A 16,063-nucleotide genomic window follows, 5' to 3' on the forward strand; every position below is an offset into this window, starting at 1 on the left:
TTAAGTTAATGATTTTTTAGCTGACAAAAGCAATACATTTATAGCATGGTTTTTACATTAAAAAAAGTTGTTAAAGTATGTTTATCTCGCGCAATTTTCGTGGCAATGAAAATAGCCGTTTTTTGATTTATTAGAGAATAAACTATATTGCAAGTAATGTACTTTTGTAATGAATTTTAAAAAAGAATTCAGCAGTTTTGTTTCCTAAAAGAAGAACTTTTGAAACTTAGTTCATAGTTGTTTTATCACATGTAAAATTTAGAAAATGTCATCTTTAAACCGTTTTTTTTAATAAAAAAAACCAGCGTACAATACAATAATAATTATTCATCAGTTTGTCTACATTCCCACACTCTACGTTCAACTTTTATTTGAAATCTTCCATTAATTTCTTTTCGTTTATTACACTTTCGTTATAACACTTTAAAATAGTAATGCGAAGGCTGATGGAAACCAGGTCTTTTTATTGCGCAATGTAACGGTAATTAACTTTCGTTAAAAATGAAAGCGTTTTGAAAAAAAATGGCGAATATTAGGGTTTTTAGTGGGATTTTTTTCAACTTTGACTTCGAAATAGAGCACTTTCCGTTGATTTTCAGGTCCATGTTTTTATATTTTTCTGAATCAGCATAAAATTCTCTATCATAATCAAAAATAAAAAAGGGGGGGGGGGGGGGAGAAACTGCAGTAGCGCCTAATTTGTTTATGTGAAAACCTCGGATTTATTGACTTTTTTAAACTTCAACACGATTGCAAGTTTTTAAATTTTTTCGCGAAAAAAAACGTAAACAGTTTTTCGAGCAATTTAAACGCAACTGACCTTTTTAGCATAATTATTTTAAGCAAAACATCAGTTTATTTGTAAATATAGGTTACTGAGACCGCATAATCCGTCTTTTGAATCTTTTTAAGAAATAACAAACGATTCGAGTAGAGAAAAATCGAAAGTAGTGATCGTAAAATTCAGAATATAAAGTTACCGTTTAACTATACGAGTATAAATTCTGACTTCCGAATAATACTGGAATATAACACCCTTACAAAAATCCAAAAACTGATAGTGTAATTGCCGTCAGATAAATACAAACTAAAAGTAGGAATAATTTTTTTATATCAATAGTCGTTTTTATCTATTTGACAAAAAATTATTTTCAAGACTTTTCATGCGATGGTGTTTATGTTTTATATATTTTTGTGTAGAATTTTAAATTTTAGGAGAGATTCGCCCATTATGAACAGTTCTCTTTTATGGACCACCATTAAAACAAAGAATTACGAATTCTTTTTTATAAATTTGCGAACTCAATATTAAAAAATGACTTTCGTTGAAGCAAACATCGCAATTGCGGTCAACGTCCGTTCTTCGGAGAAGTAAGTTTGGTTCTATTTTGGTTATTTTTAATCTAAAAAAACACTTTCACATTTTTGTTTGTAGTTCAACAAAAAACCTATTTAGATTTTTCTATGATTAAGAAAAATTAAATCAAGAGATTTATTTTCACGAAAATACAAGCGTGTTCAATTGTAATGTAGTAGATAGATTTTATTTGCAAAATTTTATGCCCCATGCGGTTTTCCTATTATGGACCAGCTGCTTTAGTTAAATTGTTTCCAAAATAGGAAACGCAAGAAACACTCTATATTGGGAAGCGCTAACTTTTTGTGTGAAGGAGGATCTAGTTGGCTGTTGTAGATGCAATACTAAAACTCTAAGACCTAAAATAAATAAATGGTGACTTGATTTAGTACTTACTTAGTAACCTAAGTTATTAAATTAAGCAGCCTACTTAAAAATAATTACAGAAGTCTAAGCATGTAGATTGTAAATTAGTAGTAGCATGAAAATAGAATAATGTTTATAGGCTTTGTTCACTTTGTTCACCACAGTTGTCTGTAGACAATAAAGTCTTGTGTCGTAACAATTATTAATTTTTCATCGGATGCTGCTGGAGTAATGAAGATGTTCAGCATGCTATTGATACTTTTTAAAAATGGCAACTTAGAGATAAATGTGCAGCAGCATATACCATTCCTAAAGTGACTTTAAAGAGACATATTCACAATCAAAATCAGTTTTCAATTGGCTTTAAAAAGCTTAGCAGGAACACTGTGCTTCCGCCAAATGTTGACCAGGAAATCGACGATTTGGATACGAATTGAAGATCCGGTCCTAGAGGTTCCTAGAAAGTCTGCTCAGTTGCGAGTAGGGAAGGGTAAATACAACAGTTATGTGCTGTTTTAATACTAGTGGAACTCAGTATGTTCCAACCATGATTATATCAAACCCCAAAGGCTACTAAATGATCTTGGAGATGGTACGCCAGAAACCAACATTGTAACTTGTTTTGGCTCTGACTGGAAAAATTCAGATCTTTTTGTCGAATGATTGGAACAGTTGGTTAATTTTGTAAAGCTCTCTAAAGAAAAAAAGGTGCAGCTGATATTAGATGCTTACAAAAAACCTAGATGCCATAAAGTTCGCCAAAGACAATCTCATTATGCTTTCTCTCCCACCTCACACAGCTCACAAGTTACAGCCGCTAGACAGATCTTTTTTCAACCCTCTAGAAAATTACTACGACCAGAAAGTCGAAAAATGGCTGCGACTAAATCCAGAATGTTCTGTCAACTCATATCAAGTGGCAAATCCATTCCATATTGCGTACACCAAGGGTGCAACTATGACAATAGCAATAATTAGCTTTGCCTCATGTGGATTTTGATTTAGTTCAAGGGATATTCTTCTATTAAAAAATTTTGCACAACCGAGTCAAATAGTACCGGTACAGCTTACTTCTCAGGAAAAGTTTCTTTCCACTCATTTAGTCCAGCAGCAGTGGAACTCTATCAGCTCAAAGGAGCTTACAACCAGCAGCAAAGATTACTCTGGTGTCAACCACATTCTCGATGCGCAATTAAATGTCCAGACACAACCAGTAGGCCTAACACCACAACAGCATCTAATGGAATCTAATAGAAAAGATCTTTTTACAATCGTTGTTCTGAATTACCTGAATTACAATTAGAACAGAAGGATAGGTAATTCACTGCTACTTCTGAAAAAAAAAAAAAAAAAAAAAAAGAAAGAAAGTAAGCAAAGTAAAGCAGTTTGATTACAGATATTGAAGTATTATTCGTTAGTTTTGAAGGAGATGCTGCCAATGTAGCTTAACCATGGCACTTCGATATAAATACTCTAGAAAGGCGCATCGCACGTCTTTCACTTTCTCATTCTTTTGAGAGAGATAGATCAAATATCCTCCGTGAAGAAAAAATCAGATTCTAGCTATTAAACTATAATTTATTTCATTTTTTTGAAAAAAAAAATTCTTCAAATATATTAACAACAAGTTAAGGGGCGTACGTCTTTCATTTTCCCTAAAATAAGGTCTGTAGGCAACAAAATAAGTGTCCTCTTTTTTAAGACAAAGCCTTATAAGGCTTGAAATAAAAGGACCATTAAGGTCAAAATTATTATAACTAAAAATTAATTTTGGGTAAGTATTTGACTGCATCTTTTTTGTATATAGCAATAAATATGTAAATAAATGCAACGATTAATCTAAAAAATAAATATTCAATTTAAAAAAATGTATCAGAAAAGCGTCGAAGATAAAGAATTTGTGCAAATCCTTTAAGTCTTTTCAAATTTTCTCAAAAAAAAAACTGATATTGCAGGAATTAAATAAAAAAAAAAACTTGATGTTCAAATTTAGTCATTGCCATTCAGTAAATAGGAAAGTCTGCTGTAATCACGTTTTTGTAAATCTCTTAAACCTTCGATCCATCTTTGACCCACCATAATTATTATAGCAATTAGGAACCCAATACCAATGAATGTCGCCGTAACCAAAGAAACGCTATCAGTATGACTGCTAGCTCTCCGCTTTTTCAAAACAGTCAAAGTTTGCTTAATAACCGTCTTGTTACTTAAAGTTGGAGCATCCTTTTCTAAAAGAAATCGTTAAATTTAAACATCATGCAATTCTGATAGTAAAAAAAAAACAAAAATATAATTTCTTTAGTAACAAACCTTCGTTTACATTTAGTTTTTTGTTTATTGTCGCTGATGATTCGTCAGTCTATCACAAAACATACAAAAAGTTTTTTTCAAATTTAGATAAACACTAAATAGGAAAAGCAAAACTTACTAATTAAAAAAAAAAAAAAAAATATCAGTATTTATAAAAGATTTAATTGATGTTTGATGAAATAAGTTTCGCATTCTGTAAATAATGCATCACTCACCGTGTTGCCATCAAGAGCGCTAAACTTTTGCAATAACCAGTTCGAGATTTTGGGAGCAGCACCAACCGCAACTGCTGCTTTTTTAAAATTGATTGGCAGACCTTTTTCTTTAGGTACATGTTGATCAAAGTAGGGTTTGCTTGTTTTTTGTAAAGTAGATAACTTCATTTTTATAGGGGTGGTTGAAGTGGTTTTCACTGAAATAGATTATTGAACAAGATTTAAAAAAAAAAAAAAAATCAAGTGCTTTTTTTTTCCGTAATTGTATAACAACTTTTTCAAAAGCCTGGCTGTTTTTAAATTATGACAGTAAAAATGAGGGGGTCACAAAAATTATCAGTCGAATTTTTGTTAGCAATAAGTATCAGCATGGAAATATTGTAATTCATAGAAATAATTTTACATCTCAGATAAATGCATCAGTATATCAGTAATTCATGTTAGTAATTTAACTAAATCAGTAATAATTGGGCATATAAGAATATTACTAATACAAAGTGGCAAATAATAATAGGGCATAAAAGAATATTACTAAAACACAATGAATATTAAGATATTATTAAGAATTTTTAGTAATTTTACAGTCAGCAAACTTAAGCACATAAGCAAAAAATTGCATTTTTATTATTAAATGTATTAAACCTTTATAAAAACTTAATTGTATTAAAGCATGTTGGTTTGTAAATGTATGAAACCTACAAATGTTCTTTCTAAGTCATTTGCATTGTAAAGCTTTGAAATATACAAATAATCTTTTTAAACCTCAATTTTTTATTTAATAATTAGTTTTTTTTTCTTTCTTATAAAGTTAGCATTTTAGACATACATACATACATACATACATACATACATACATACATACATACATACATACATACATACATACATACATACATACATGCATACATACAATGGCTCCATGAGCTTAAAAGATTTGCAAAGTTATAAAATGGATGCCAAGATTTACTTTATTTTAGTTGATTTAGTATGAAATTATCTAAAATAAAGAAAAGCAAAATTTTTTTATTTTAGACAATAACCTTTCATAATAACTTGCTTGAAAATTCAAAAATTTTAAAAATAATTTATGACATTCTTTACATCATCATTAATATTAAAATTAGAAAAAAGATCCAAAAAATTAACAAGAAATATAATTATTTTTACAGATATATTAAACACTAAATGAGAACTTTGATTGTTTATACTTACAAAATTCAAGCTTGCTAACAACTCCCCTCATACCAATGTAATTTAAGCATTTCCTTGCTTGCAATTTAATTATCTATTTTAGATGTCATTATAAAGATAAAATCTCACACAGCATGCTCAAATTTTGAATTTTTTTTTTTCCATTAAAAAATTCTTAAAGTTAAAAAAAAGAAAATATTACTAATGCTATAAACTTTGATATTTGGTACTTTATCAACAAATTTAATCCATTCATAACCCATTTTGAACTTTTTTTTTATAACTTTAAACAGGAAAACATGAGCTGATGCAAAAATCACAAGTTTTCAGCTTAATATATAACACAGGCCAACAAAAATACACTGTGAAAACATTTCAAAAATAATGTACCAGAATCTTATACATTTTTGTGTGCTGAAACCTGGCATTAGTTTTTTTCTTTAATCTGCAGATCTCTTATAATGACCTTAACTCTATTTTAAAAAAGGGCAAATGGACTGTTTATCTGTTGCAAAAATTGCTAGAACATTAAATGACAGTATAGAATTAATCATTTTGATAGTTATTACAAAAACAATTGTAAATATGTGTTGGTTTTTATGACATTTTTGAGGGATGTTGTCTGGTATGTAAAAAGGGAAAAAATTGTAAAAAGAGGTTTTTGTTTGAAAAGAATATTGTTATCATTGATTTGTTGCAAAAAAAACTACATAAAAAAAATATAAAAAACTACATAGACTGTATAAAAACTACACAGACTATATGAAAAACTAAAATATCTAAGCTAATACTGTAATTTTGTTTTATTAGAGATTTTATCAAACTTAACTTGACATATACCACTTCTATACATATTTAAAACATTTATTTCTTGTATTTCTTTTTTCTTTTGTTAATTAAGCTTCTTATGCAGCTTTTTCTCTGATGTGAAGCCTTTTGCTGTTCTCAGTGAAATAACCAGCAGTAATTATCTATCATGGTGACATTCCACCACCTCTTGTATTTCTCTACCACTTTAATGCTTCAGTGAAACAGCTACCTTTTACGTTTATAACTTTTTTTGTCAAAATATTTAATTGAAAGAAAATTTATTTTTTAATAATTTCTCAACTAACTTATGCATTAAGCTGTTTAGCTAGTCTGGACTTTTTGTGGGAACAGGAAGTCCAGACTAGCTAAACAGCTGAAGGATAGATAAATATTATTTATGGAGGTTTGTCCAGTCACATCAATACTACAAAAATAACAATCACCTGAATGAATTTTTTGATTCTCCTCATATCCTGGCTACTGCAAATCTAATAGCCTCTTTTTAAATCAATATCATGAGGTTTTCAACACAGCCATAACATACCTTAATATTATAACTATTTGTCTTATTACTATATAACACTTATTTAACTTAATATAAAAATTTAAAAAAATTTCAGAAAGTGCTTAAGTTGCAACAAAATAACTATTGCCTTAAATCAACTTGAATAAATCACAGAATATATATAACTTTTTTTTATACAAATTTGCAATAAGTGTTAAAAATAAGAGTTATATAATAATAAGACAAATAGTCATAACATTAAGATGAATGGTCATTATTGTACCATATAACAAATCATGTTTAATGCACATTAGTACTAATTTTTGGTATCAAGTTTTCATTTTTTGTCTTTTTTTTAACTATCTTAACTAAACAGGGGAAAATTTCCCACGCACTCCCAGAGGGGAATTTGACATTTTAAAGGGAGAATGAAAATTGGTAAAATTGTTAATTTTTTAAAAAAGTATAAAAATCAATTTTTGGCTATTTTTTTTGGCCAAAATAGTATCATAAAAAACTGAACATCAAAACAGACTACATATGGAGTCAGATAGTTGCACCACACTATCTATAAATGAGCCAGACATTGAAGACCTTGTGTGCAAGAAGCAAGCTCATAAATTTCATCAACTGTTTTAAAGTTAAACTAAAAAATGTTTTTTTAAACAGAATATTCTCTGAGTTGAACAAAACAGTCTAGGAACCGCTGATCTAAACAATTTTTTTGATTTTTTTAAGAAAAAAAAAAGAAGAAGAAAGTATCAGATAAATATCAACATATATATATATATATATATATATATATATATATATATATATATATATATATATATATATATATATATATATATATATATATATATATATATATCAACATTCTACCTGCTACTTTAGTCTTTTTTTTAAAAAGTGACTAAAGTAGCTTTAAAGTAAACTTTAAAATGATTTAACATATAATGGTACAGATTTTTAGAAAAATAAAAAAGTCAAAAAAGATAAGGATTGCAAACAGAAGTGCAATAATCACCTTACAAAAGAACATTATTCTATTAGAGAAATTGCAAAGAAACTGAAAATATCTTACAAAGGTGTTTAAGGGAAAATAAATAAGATTTTCTACCCATAATACCCACCAAGATCAGGAAGGCCTTCATTAACATCTCGAGCAAATAATTTACACATAAAACTCATTTCTAGGCAAAATAAGTAATTGACAGTAAAAGTGATTTAATGGGTACCTGCTGGAGAAATCTCATTGTATCCAGTAACAAATCCAACTTGCCCAGATCCCACAATATTAGTGATAGTCAGAGCATTTTTACAATCTTGTCCTTCACTGGAACACTTCAATAGTTTGCAGTTCTCTGCCAAATCAAAGATATCCCAGACATATCCATTGCATGTATCATGACTACAGCATACCATTCTGCAACTTGCCAGATCACGGGTTTTTTCTTTGTGTATAAATAATGCAGGATGTACCGTAAAAATTATTGAAAATCCATTGTTAATTGTAAATTGGCATTGCCCTTGAGTTGCAATAGACCAATCAGATTTCATTGATACAAATGTTATGCAGAATAAGTTCAGTAAAAACCAAAGTATTTTCATTCTATGTATATTTCATAAACTACATTTCTGCATTTGTCTGTAAATAGAAAATTTTTAATTAAACTTAATCTGCTTCACAACTTTTCACTTAAAACAGAAATTTAATTCATAAATATTCTTCATCACCCAACATGATTTCCTGAGAAAGAAACACATATAAGCAAAACAACAAATTCTAATTTTATTAGATAGGCAATAAAGTTTAATTTGTTTAGCCACTTTAAAATTGACTCCAACTTTAGAGCTACAAGAACAGTATAGCTTATCAAAATTATTCGCAGTTATCATTCACTTGAATTTAATGCTATTCATTTAGAAAAAACTAAGAAATGCCATGTGGAAATATCAAGTCAAATCTCTTGCTCTGTGATTTATGTTAATGTTAGTAATAATAATATTAATTTATGTTAAATGACTTAAAAAAAAAACTCTTCTGTAATATGAATTTTTTTACACAAAGGTCTTAAAAATGTAGGAAAATATATAGTGTTTTGTTTTGAAAATATATAGTGTTTTGAAGTGTACTTCTCTTTTAAGTAATCCCAGTTCTTTAAGGCGTCAAAGAAACAAACTCATAAACTGGAACACACTTCGTATTCCAATTCTCGTGCCAAAGTCTAAATTTTTTTTATCAGTAAAAAGCTTTCTTAATATAAGCAATGTAAAAAATTGCATTAAATTGTTTATCTAAAATAGCTTTTGTAAACTATAAGATTCAATGTTAAAGTTCATAAGAACCTCTGAGATAAGACTTTCGCGTATTTTTGAGATCAACTTTGTTATCTTTCTCTTATTAGGCATTTTTCTGGGGGGGTTATATAATTCTAGGAATGGGCAAAGGAACAGAACAGCTAGACGAGAATATCGAATCGTCGGAGACTTGTAAATTTCGTCAATACAAGGAGTGTGTAAAGCGGAATCAGAAATTTTAATGACTGTCTATGAAGCCATGGATTTTTGTTTAATTCAAATTATAATCTGCTCCGTAATTTACTTCAAAAATTGATAAAAAAGTGGCACCTTCTAATGTTGTCGATTTTCTTTGCTAATTTCTAAGTTTCTTGTGCCAAACTTCTGTATTACAACTTTTGAACTATTTTGTAGAATTTAATGTTTTCATGAAAAATCTTTGAAAAAGTTGTAATTCCAAGTTTGGGTCATTACCGACAAATTTAACTTTCTCGAAAGAATATTACAATGACGACTTAGAAAAATATATTTTCCACGTTCTTTAAAATCTTGACTCAACTTTTTAACCGCCTGTTTTTTTTAATTCATGTAGACGGTGTTTAGATTTTAGTGCTTACCTTTAGTCATTTGTTAGTTGATTAGTCAGCCAAAATAACACTTACAAATTTTACGGGTAAAAAAAAATAAACCGATGGAAAATGACGTTTTTAACAAACTCAGCCATTCATCAAAAATAATTAAATTTACTAAATTTTCTTAAATACATTTATTTTAAAACATCAAAAACAAATTAAATAAGACATCAAAAACAATTAAATTTAGTAAATTTAGTCAATTACATGTATTTTACGACACTAGTGAGGCTTATATTATTGATACCCGACGTTATCAATAAGAGTTGTAAGTGGCTACCTATTTTTTAATACCACACTATCGAGCGATTCTTGTAGAATATTTACTGGGATAACTTACTGAGTAAACTATGTAAAGTTGTTCTGGTTTTTATTTAAATTCTAAGACAAAGGCTAAATCATAAACATAAGAACACGTGAGATGAATGCTTATTCGAGGAAAAAACTTATACTCTTTGTACGTTTCCGATTTGAAATCGAGAGAACTAATATTCTAGACAATGCAAACAATGGATTAAGGTATGATCCATGGGTGGGTTGCGTTTGATCGCTGATAGAAAAAAATAAACACTTTAGCTAAATAAAAAAATGAAGACTTTCAGTTTCGATCGAGGTATACGCTTTACAATACAAGGGGAATCGAAACTAAAACCGCCTATAATGAGACAAGCAATACTTTTTGAATAATTTTTGTGATGTACAATTGCTGCTTTTTGATGCTAAGAAAGAGGATAGCAATCAAGTAAAACAGTGAAACAGGGATAAGGACTAAGAGTGGGTTAATATGCTAGTTGGAAAAGGGAACAAATACTGTTGTATACTTTACTGATTGTAAAAATGCTTGTCTAAAAACACCTTATGACTTCTTACAAAAGCGAAAATGAACTTCAAGTAGAATGTTTATTATTGAAAGAGAAAAAAAAAATTCATTTATTTACAGTAAAAAGTTGCTTACAATTAACTCTGAAATAAATCAAACCAGTAGGGATTTTATTTTGGGATGAAACGCAAGAAGGTGAAGTTGATATAATCGATTATTTCTAAATTTTGCCATTCAGTGATTGGCAAAAACATTACATCGGTTCTTGAACGATAGGATTTGTTGGTTCAACTACACAAGGTCGGTTTGGATTATTGCATGCTAACCAATCGGATAACCAAATCTAAAAAATAAACAAATTGAAAATTTTTCATGTTTCCGTTTTACAGAAATGTGACATTTTACTGTACTTTTTAATAATTCATGACACTTTAAAAATACCTGCAATACTATTGTGACACTATTGGCTGCAATACTATTAATTGCAACACTAAGAAGGCTAAAAAAATATTTGCTGATAAATTTCTCGATTATGTAACACCATTAGCAACATTGGTGGTCAGGGAAACTTTTTTATTTTAAACAATAAAATGACGCTAGAGATAAAGTTTTATTTCATACAAAAAGTAATAATTCCTGGTGTCAACCATTAACTAACATAAAATCAATGAGGAAACAGCTTGCGTATTTTACTTCTGTATTATTCTATTCAATACTGCAGAAAATAATTTTTTGAGTTATGAATATGGTACTGCAACCATGCAATGAACTAGCCTCTGGCAAATGACAGGCACTGTAAACTGTTGCAAAGCAGTTGATGCAATTGATGAAGAAAAGTAGAAATTTGACTGTTGAGTGACGATTACTGCAAATTATAATTTTGTTATATATCATTAAGCTTACTAACTCAAACTTCTTATCGTTGATATCACAGTAGTAGTTAATCGAACCCTTAAAATAAATAAATTTTTTTACAATGATCACTCTGTAGATGAAAAGCTTTCTGAATAGAGAACTGCTATGCCCTAGTTTCCTGGCCAAATGAGATGAACAGTTCTACAATAATATTTTTATAGAATAAACCTTTTTTTTTTTTTTTTTAAAGGACTGCTAAAAGCACAACAAAAAAAAAAGCTTGGATTTTAAATCTTGTAAAGAGGCAAAGAGTTTGTTTAACCATCTTAAACAATTGTCAGTTTTAGAAAAACAACAAGGTAACATCCTATGATAAATTTATTGCCTCAAAAACATGTCATAAAAAAAATCAGGAAAAAGCACTTTTGTTTCATCAGACCATGATATTTAGGCAGAGGAGTACTTATACCAATACACTTCAGCTTTAATATTTTGGTAAAATGAGATTTCTAGCTGACCAGAAGCTGATGGACATTATCTTATGCATTAAGAACACAGATCCAGTGAATGGATGGAAAACAGTAAAGAAGAATCACTAATAAACTTTTTCAAGCTGCTGTAAAATTATCAAAATACCCATTGAGCTCTGCTTTAATAGAGAGAACTTTTTTATTTCTGGAATAGAAGAAAAAAATTATTTTCAAATTTGACGCATAAAAAATTATTGATAGTATTATCCCCAACTTAAGTACTGGAAGCTGTATAAATATGTCATAGGTGTTAGTGTAGGCAGAGTTTCAAAAAAATATTCATTGCCAAAGCCTAAACATATGAGCCATGCAGGACAAATGACAGGAAAAAAAAACCCAAACTTAAAGATAAAACTTAAAAACATTGTAAAGCTAAAGAAAAAAGCAAAATAATGAAAGTTTTTTAAAAAATAAATTTTACAAAAAACATAACATTATAGTAAAATCAACTTTGCTAAATATAAATCAACTTAACTTAATATAACAGAAAAGTTTAATTTATTGAGTTAAGAGCTTGAAAACTCAGCTTTTTAGCCCTCTGCTCTGTTAAGCTAGATTTTTAATACCTAAAAACTCCTATATAGACATTAAAATTTTATATATAGACATTATAAACTATATAGACATCATATAGACCTATGTAGACAATAATGTACCTATATAAACATTAATTTATTACATAGACATTAAAAACTTGAAAATGGTTTGATATTTGAGAAATATTAGACGAACCAATTTAAAAGCTGATTCAACAATTTTTTGCTATAGTTTAACAGCTCCCCCCCACATCAGCTTTAAGTTTACATAGATTTAAACCCTTCAACTGTGCTTTGTTTTAGTAACATGATCATCAAAACCCATACAAATTTTTTACTTTATAAAAGCATCTCCATAGAATTTTGATTTTCATCAACATAATTTTTTAATTTTATTTTAAAAAACCTATTGGTTGCAGTTAACTTTTCAAGTTTAAGACAATCAACCAAGTTATTGATAATACTAAAAATTTAAAACTGTTAAAATTTAGGGAAGAGGATTTAGATTAGAGAAAGTTCAGCTGATCAAGATCATGACTGCCTCAAAGAATGATTTTGAAGACAAATTAACAAAACAAAACAAAAATTACATCTGGGTTTTTACTTACTAAAGGCTCAAGAGGTTTTTTCTTACAAAGCTGTATAAGGCCTTTGAGTAGAGTTGGGTTCACTTGCTTGTTTAGATAGTCTTTGGCGTCTTGATTAGATAAAATTGGTTCTACAATTTCTAAAGTTTAAGGACAAAAAAAAAAATTAATAACTAATGATTGGAATTATTAAATGATTAGCACAATCTAACCAAAAATTTACTACTGTACCATTTGGGAAAAAAAACTGTATTTCTTTCAGTGCTGACTTCAAACTATCACTACCATGTACTGCATTTCTTTGATTGTCAGTTCCATAAATTGCCCTAATGCTACAAGAAGAATGGATTAACAATCCAATTCATAGTCACCATACAAATGCCAATTAAGAAAAAAAACATTTTCAACCTGGTAGGCGCTTCATCTCTAGCTTTAGCAGTATATGTAGGACCAATAATTGTTCTCCAATACTCAATTGCATTCTTTCTTGCAAGTGAAAATGCAATGATTTCTCCACTAATATATTAGCAACAAGATCAACAAAATCAACAACAATAATTCAGTAAGAATTTAGAATAATAAAAAAAATAATAAAACATTATGATTTACTTTCAAAATAAGAATAATACTGTAATGTAATATTAAACCTGCTCATAAAGGCCACAAGGCTTGGGAAAAATATTTTCCCAGAATGCTCTGTGTAAAATTCACTTGTTTGTTCTGGTGTTAAGTGAACTCTTCTTTTCTAAACAAAAATTTGAAAAACCATTGTTATGCTATACAAATAAATTCATTCCTAAATGTCTAAATCAAAAATAAGTAAAAAATATTATATATATATATATATATATATATAAATATTACGCGCGCACACACAAACACACACACAACAGATTTAACTTACAAATTTGAACACATTGGTTATAAAGATTTTGTCATTTAATGATTTTTATTTGCTTTTTGAATTATAAAAGTGGTAATGGCAGACTTAGTCCTGAACTTTGCATAAGTTATAAATGTCAATAACATTTTGAGCATCTTATAGAATAATATTGATATATATTTTGACTCAGTTTACTAAAAAAAAACCAAACAATACTTTTATTACAAATTTGTATATGCAAAAAAAAAAAAAAAATGTGTTTTAAAAGTTTATTGATGGATTGTTTTAAAGTTGCAGCAGTTGATTTTATTACCAGGTTTTCTTTCATATGAAAGTTTAATGTAAAAAGTTTCAAAACTTTACATACTAATGGCTATGTATAGTACCAAACCTGCAAAATTGAAAAGCCATTACTTAGTATTATTTCTTCGATTTCTTCAGCATGGTCAATTGCATCAGGCTTGATAAGGGCTAGAGTCTGTTCAATATTGATAAAAATGTTTTTTTCCATCATTTATTTATAACTATAAGATAATAAGAAACAAGATTTTAAAAACTACCCAGATTATAATTGTTTTCTACATATACATATATATATATATATATATATATATATATATATATATATATATATATATATATATATATATATATATATATATATATATATAGAAGGTAAAAGATATATATATATGAAGATAAAATTCAAAAAGCTTTAGATGTATGTGAAAAGAAATGCCTTTATATATTTTCATATATATATATATATATATATATATATATATATATATATATATATATATATATATATATATATATATATATATATATATATATATATATATATATATGTTTTCTGGTAACACCTAAAACTAATAACAACACACCTTAAAAAACAGTTTTTTGATTCTTGTGTAAAAACTTTAACTACTTATTATAAAATAAAAATAACCAATCATTAGTACTCCATTCAAGCACATTACAACCAAAAATGATAAAATAATTCCTATAAATTCTCAAAAGATTTTTAAAAATAAATTGTACATCGTGTTAATAAGAATGTTACAAAATACAGATTATTGCAAATAATTGTTCTCTAATAAAATGCAGTGATTTAAGTATGATAAAGATATCATCAAAAATTTGTTAAAATAAAAGTAATAAAAGTAAAGTTTCACATAATTTACATAGCAGCACAAACAGACCTTTAAAGGAGATATTAGTGACAGTGAGCATGAACAGGTAAAATAAGTATATGCATTTGCATACATACATAAACATATGTACAAATAAAATATCATAAGATTAGAAGTTAAGAATAAATTTAACCATAACAATTTAGGTAGAAATATAGTAAATAGATTCTTAGAACTAAGGATAGATTTGTTTATTAGTTGTTCTGGAGCATGTTTCAAGAAAGGGAACACTAGTATGTAACGAAACTAATTAGATTAAAATTTTTTTTCTTTTAGTGATGTAATTAAGCTGTTTTATCTGTTTTTATATTTGGCTTTAGATTGTGTCCTCACATTGTCTAATTGTTAAAGTAGTTATATAAAGTATTATACATGAAAGGAGACCATGTTATTAATTCCAGAAAAATGAACAGTTTAAGAACTGAATTAAATCATAGACACGAAGGATTTTGGATATAAGATACAGGGAGCCACTAGGAAAATATTTTATGCAGAAATAAATTGCTCTTAATTTGAATAGAAACGATTTGTTAAAAATACGTGCTTTTAGATCGTCCCCAAACTTGATGCTGATTTTAGTCAAATTGATTTTTTTTCTTTATCATATTTAGATCGTTCCTTTTTTTACTAGCAGGTCTCTATTTAGTAGCATTTTTACAAACACGAAAAATATTAATGGGCATTTTTAATTCTTGCCATTTTGTTTATCTTTATATTTACGGAAAAACATTACGGTGTCCAATGGCGACAGTCCAAACTTTTACTTTCAATGCCGTACTTAAAAGGAAGAGTGTATACTGGGGAGTTGATTTTTTCACAACCATACTTGGGTATAGTTCCATATGACATTCTACATTAGATTACCGATTTTAAAAGTTCTATTGACTCAAGTTACTAAAACATCCCCCGTACTTAGAAAAATATGTTTTTGTTTGAGAAATACATAAAATTCGACAAATTAGCAAATAA

The 16,063-nt window shown here is 28.1% G+C and overlaps 2 protein-coding genes and 1 long non-coding RNA gene across 6 annotated transcripts; 1 reads left to right on the forward strand and 2 right to left on the reverse strand.

Moving 5' to 3' along the window:
- Positions 1-919: 919 nt before the first annotated feature.
- LOC149892464 (uncharacterized) lies at positions 920-3,056 on the forward strand. Of its 2 annotated transcripts, none has more exons than XR_016449962.1 (2): positions 920-1,093; positions 1,201-3,056. It is a non-coding gene; the product is annotated as an uncharacterized LOC149892464 (long non-coding RNA). The 2 variants fall into 2 exon arrangements; XR_016449963.1 differs by having other exon boundaries at positions 937-1,093; positions 1,216-3,056.
- Positions 3,057-3,576: 520 nt separating this feature from the next.
- On the reverse strand, positions 3,577-8,409 carry LOC145196648 (uncharacterized). Its single transcript, XM_080073665.2, has 4 exons — positions 7,993-8,409; positions 4,249-4,445; positions 4,034-4,082; positions 3,577-3,951 (listed from the first exon to the last, which is right to left on the reverse strand). Exons 1-4 carry the CDS (start codon positions 8,363-8,365, stop codon positions 3,713-3,715), a joined length of 858 nt encoding a protein of 285 aa, XP_079929791.2. The 5' UTR covers positions 8,366-8,409; the 3' UTR covers positions 3,577-3,712.
- Positions 8,410-10,586: 2,177 nt separating this feature from the next.
- Positions 10,587-14,424, reverse strand: LOC145188282 (nucleoside diphosphate kinase 5-like). Of its 3 annotated transcripts, none has more exons than XM_090079367.1 (6): positions 14,313-14,424; positions 13,663-13,760; positions 13,424-13,531; positions 13,247-13,347; positions 13,037-13,155; positions 10,587-10,850 (listed from the first exon to the last, which is right to left on the reverse strand). In XM_090079367.1, the coding sequence occupies exons 2-6, from the start codon at positions 13,668-13,670 to the stop codon at positions 10,761-10,763; spliced, it is 426 nt and encodes a 141-aa protein (XP_089935493.1). In that variant the 5' UTR covers positions 13,671-13,760; positions 14,313-14,424; the 3' UTR covers positions 10,587-10,760. The 3 variants fall into 3 exon arrangements, with proteins under 3 accessions (XP_089935493.1, XP_089935492.1, XP_089935491.1); XM_090079366.1 differs by having other exon boundaries at positions 13,247-13,341; positions 14,290-14,424; XM_090079365.1 differs by having other exon boundaries at positions 14,290-14,424.
- Between the last annotated feature and the right edge of the window lie 1,639 nt (positions 14,425-16,063).

The sequence above is a fragment of the Hydra viridissima genome, unplaced genomic scaffold (assembly GCF_058129835.1).
Source record: "Hydra viridissima isolate aposymbiotic clone 2 unplaced genomic scaffold, HvirCarnegie_v1 scaffold_2, whole genome shotgun sequence".
NCBI classification, from domain to species: Eukaryota; Metazoa; Cnidaria; class Hydrozoa; order Anthoathecata; family Hydridae; genus Hydra; species Hydra viridissima.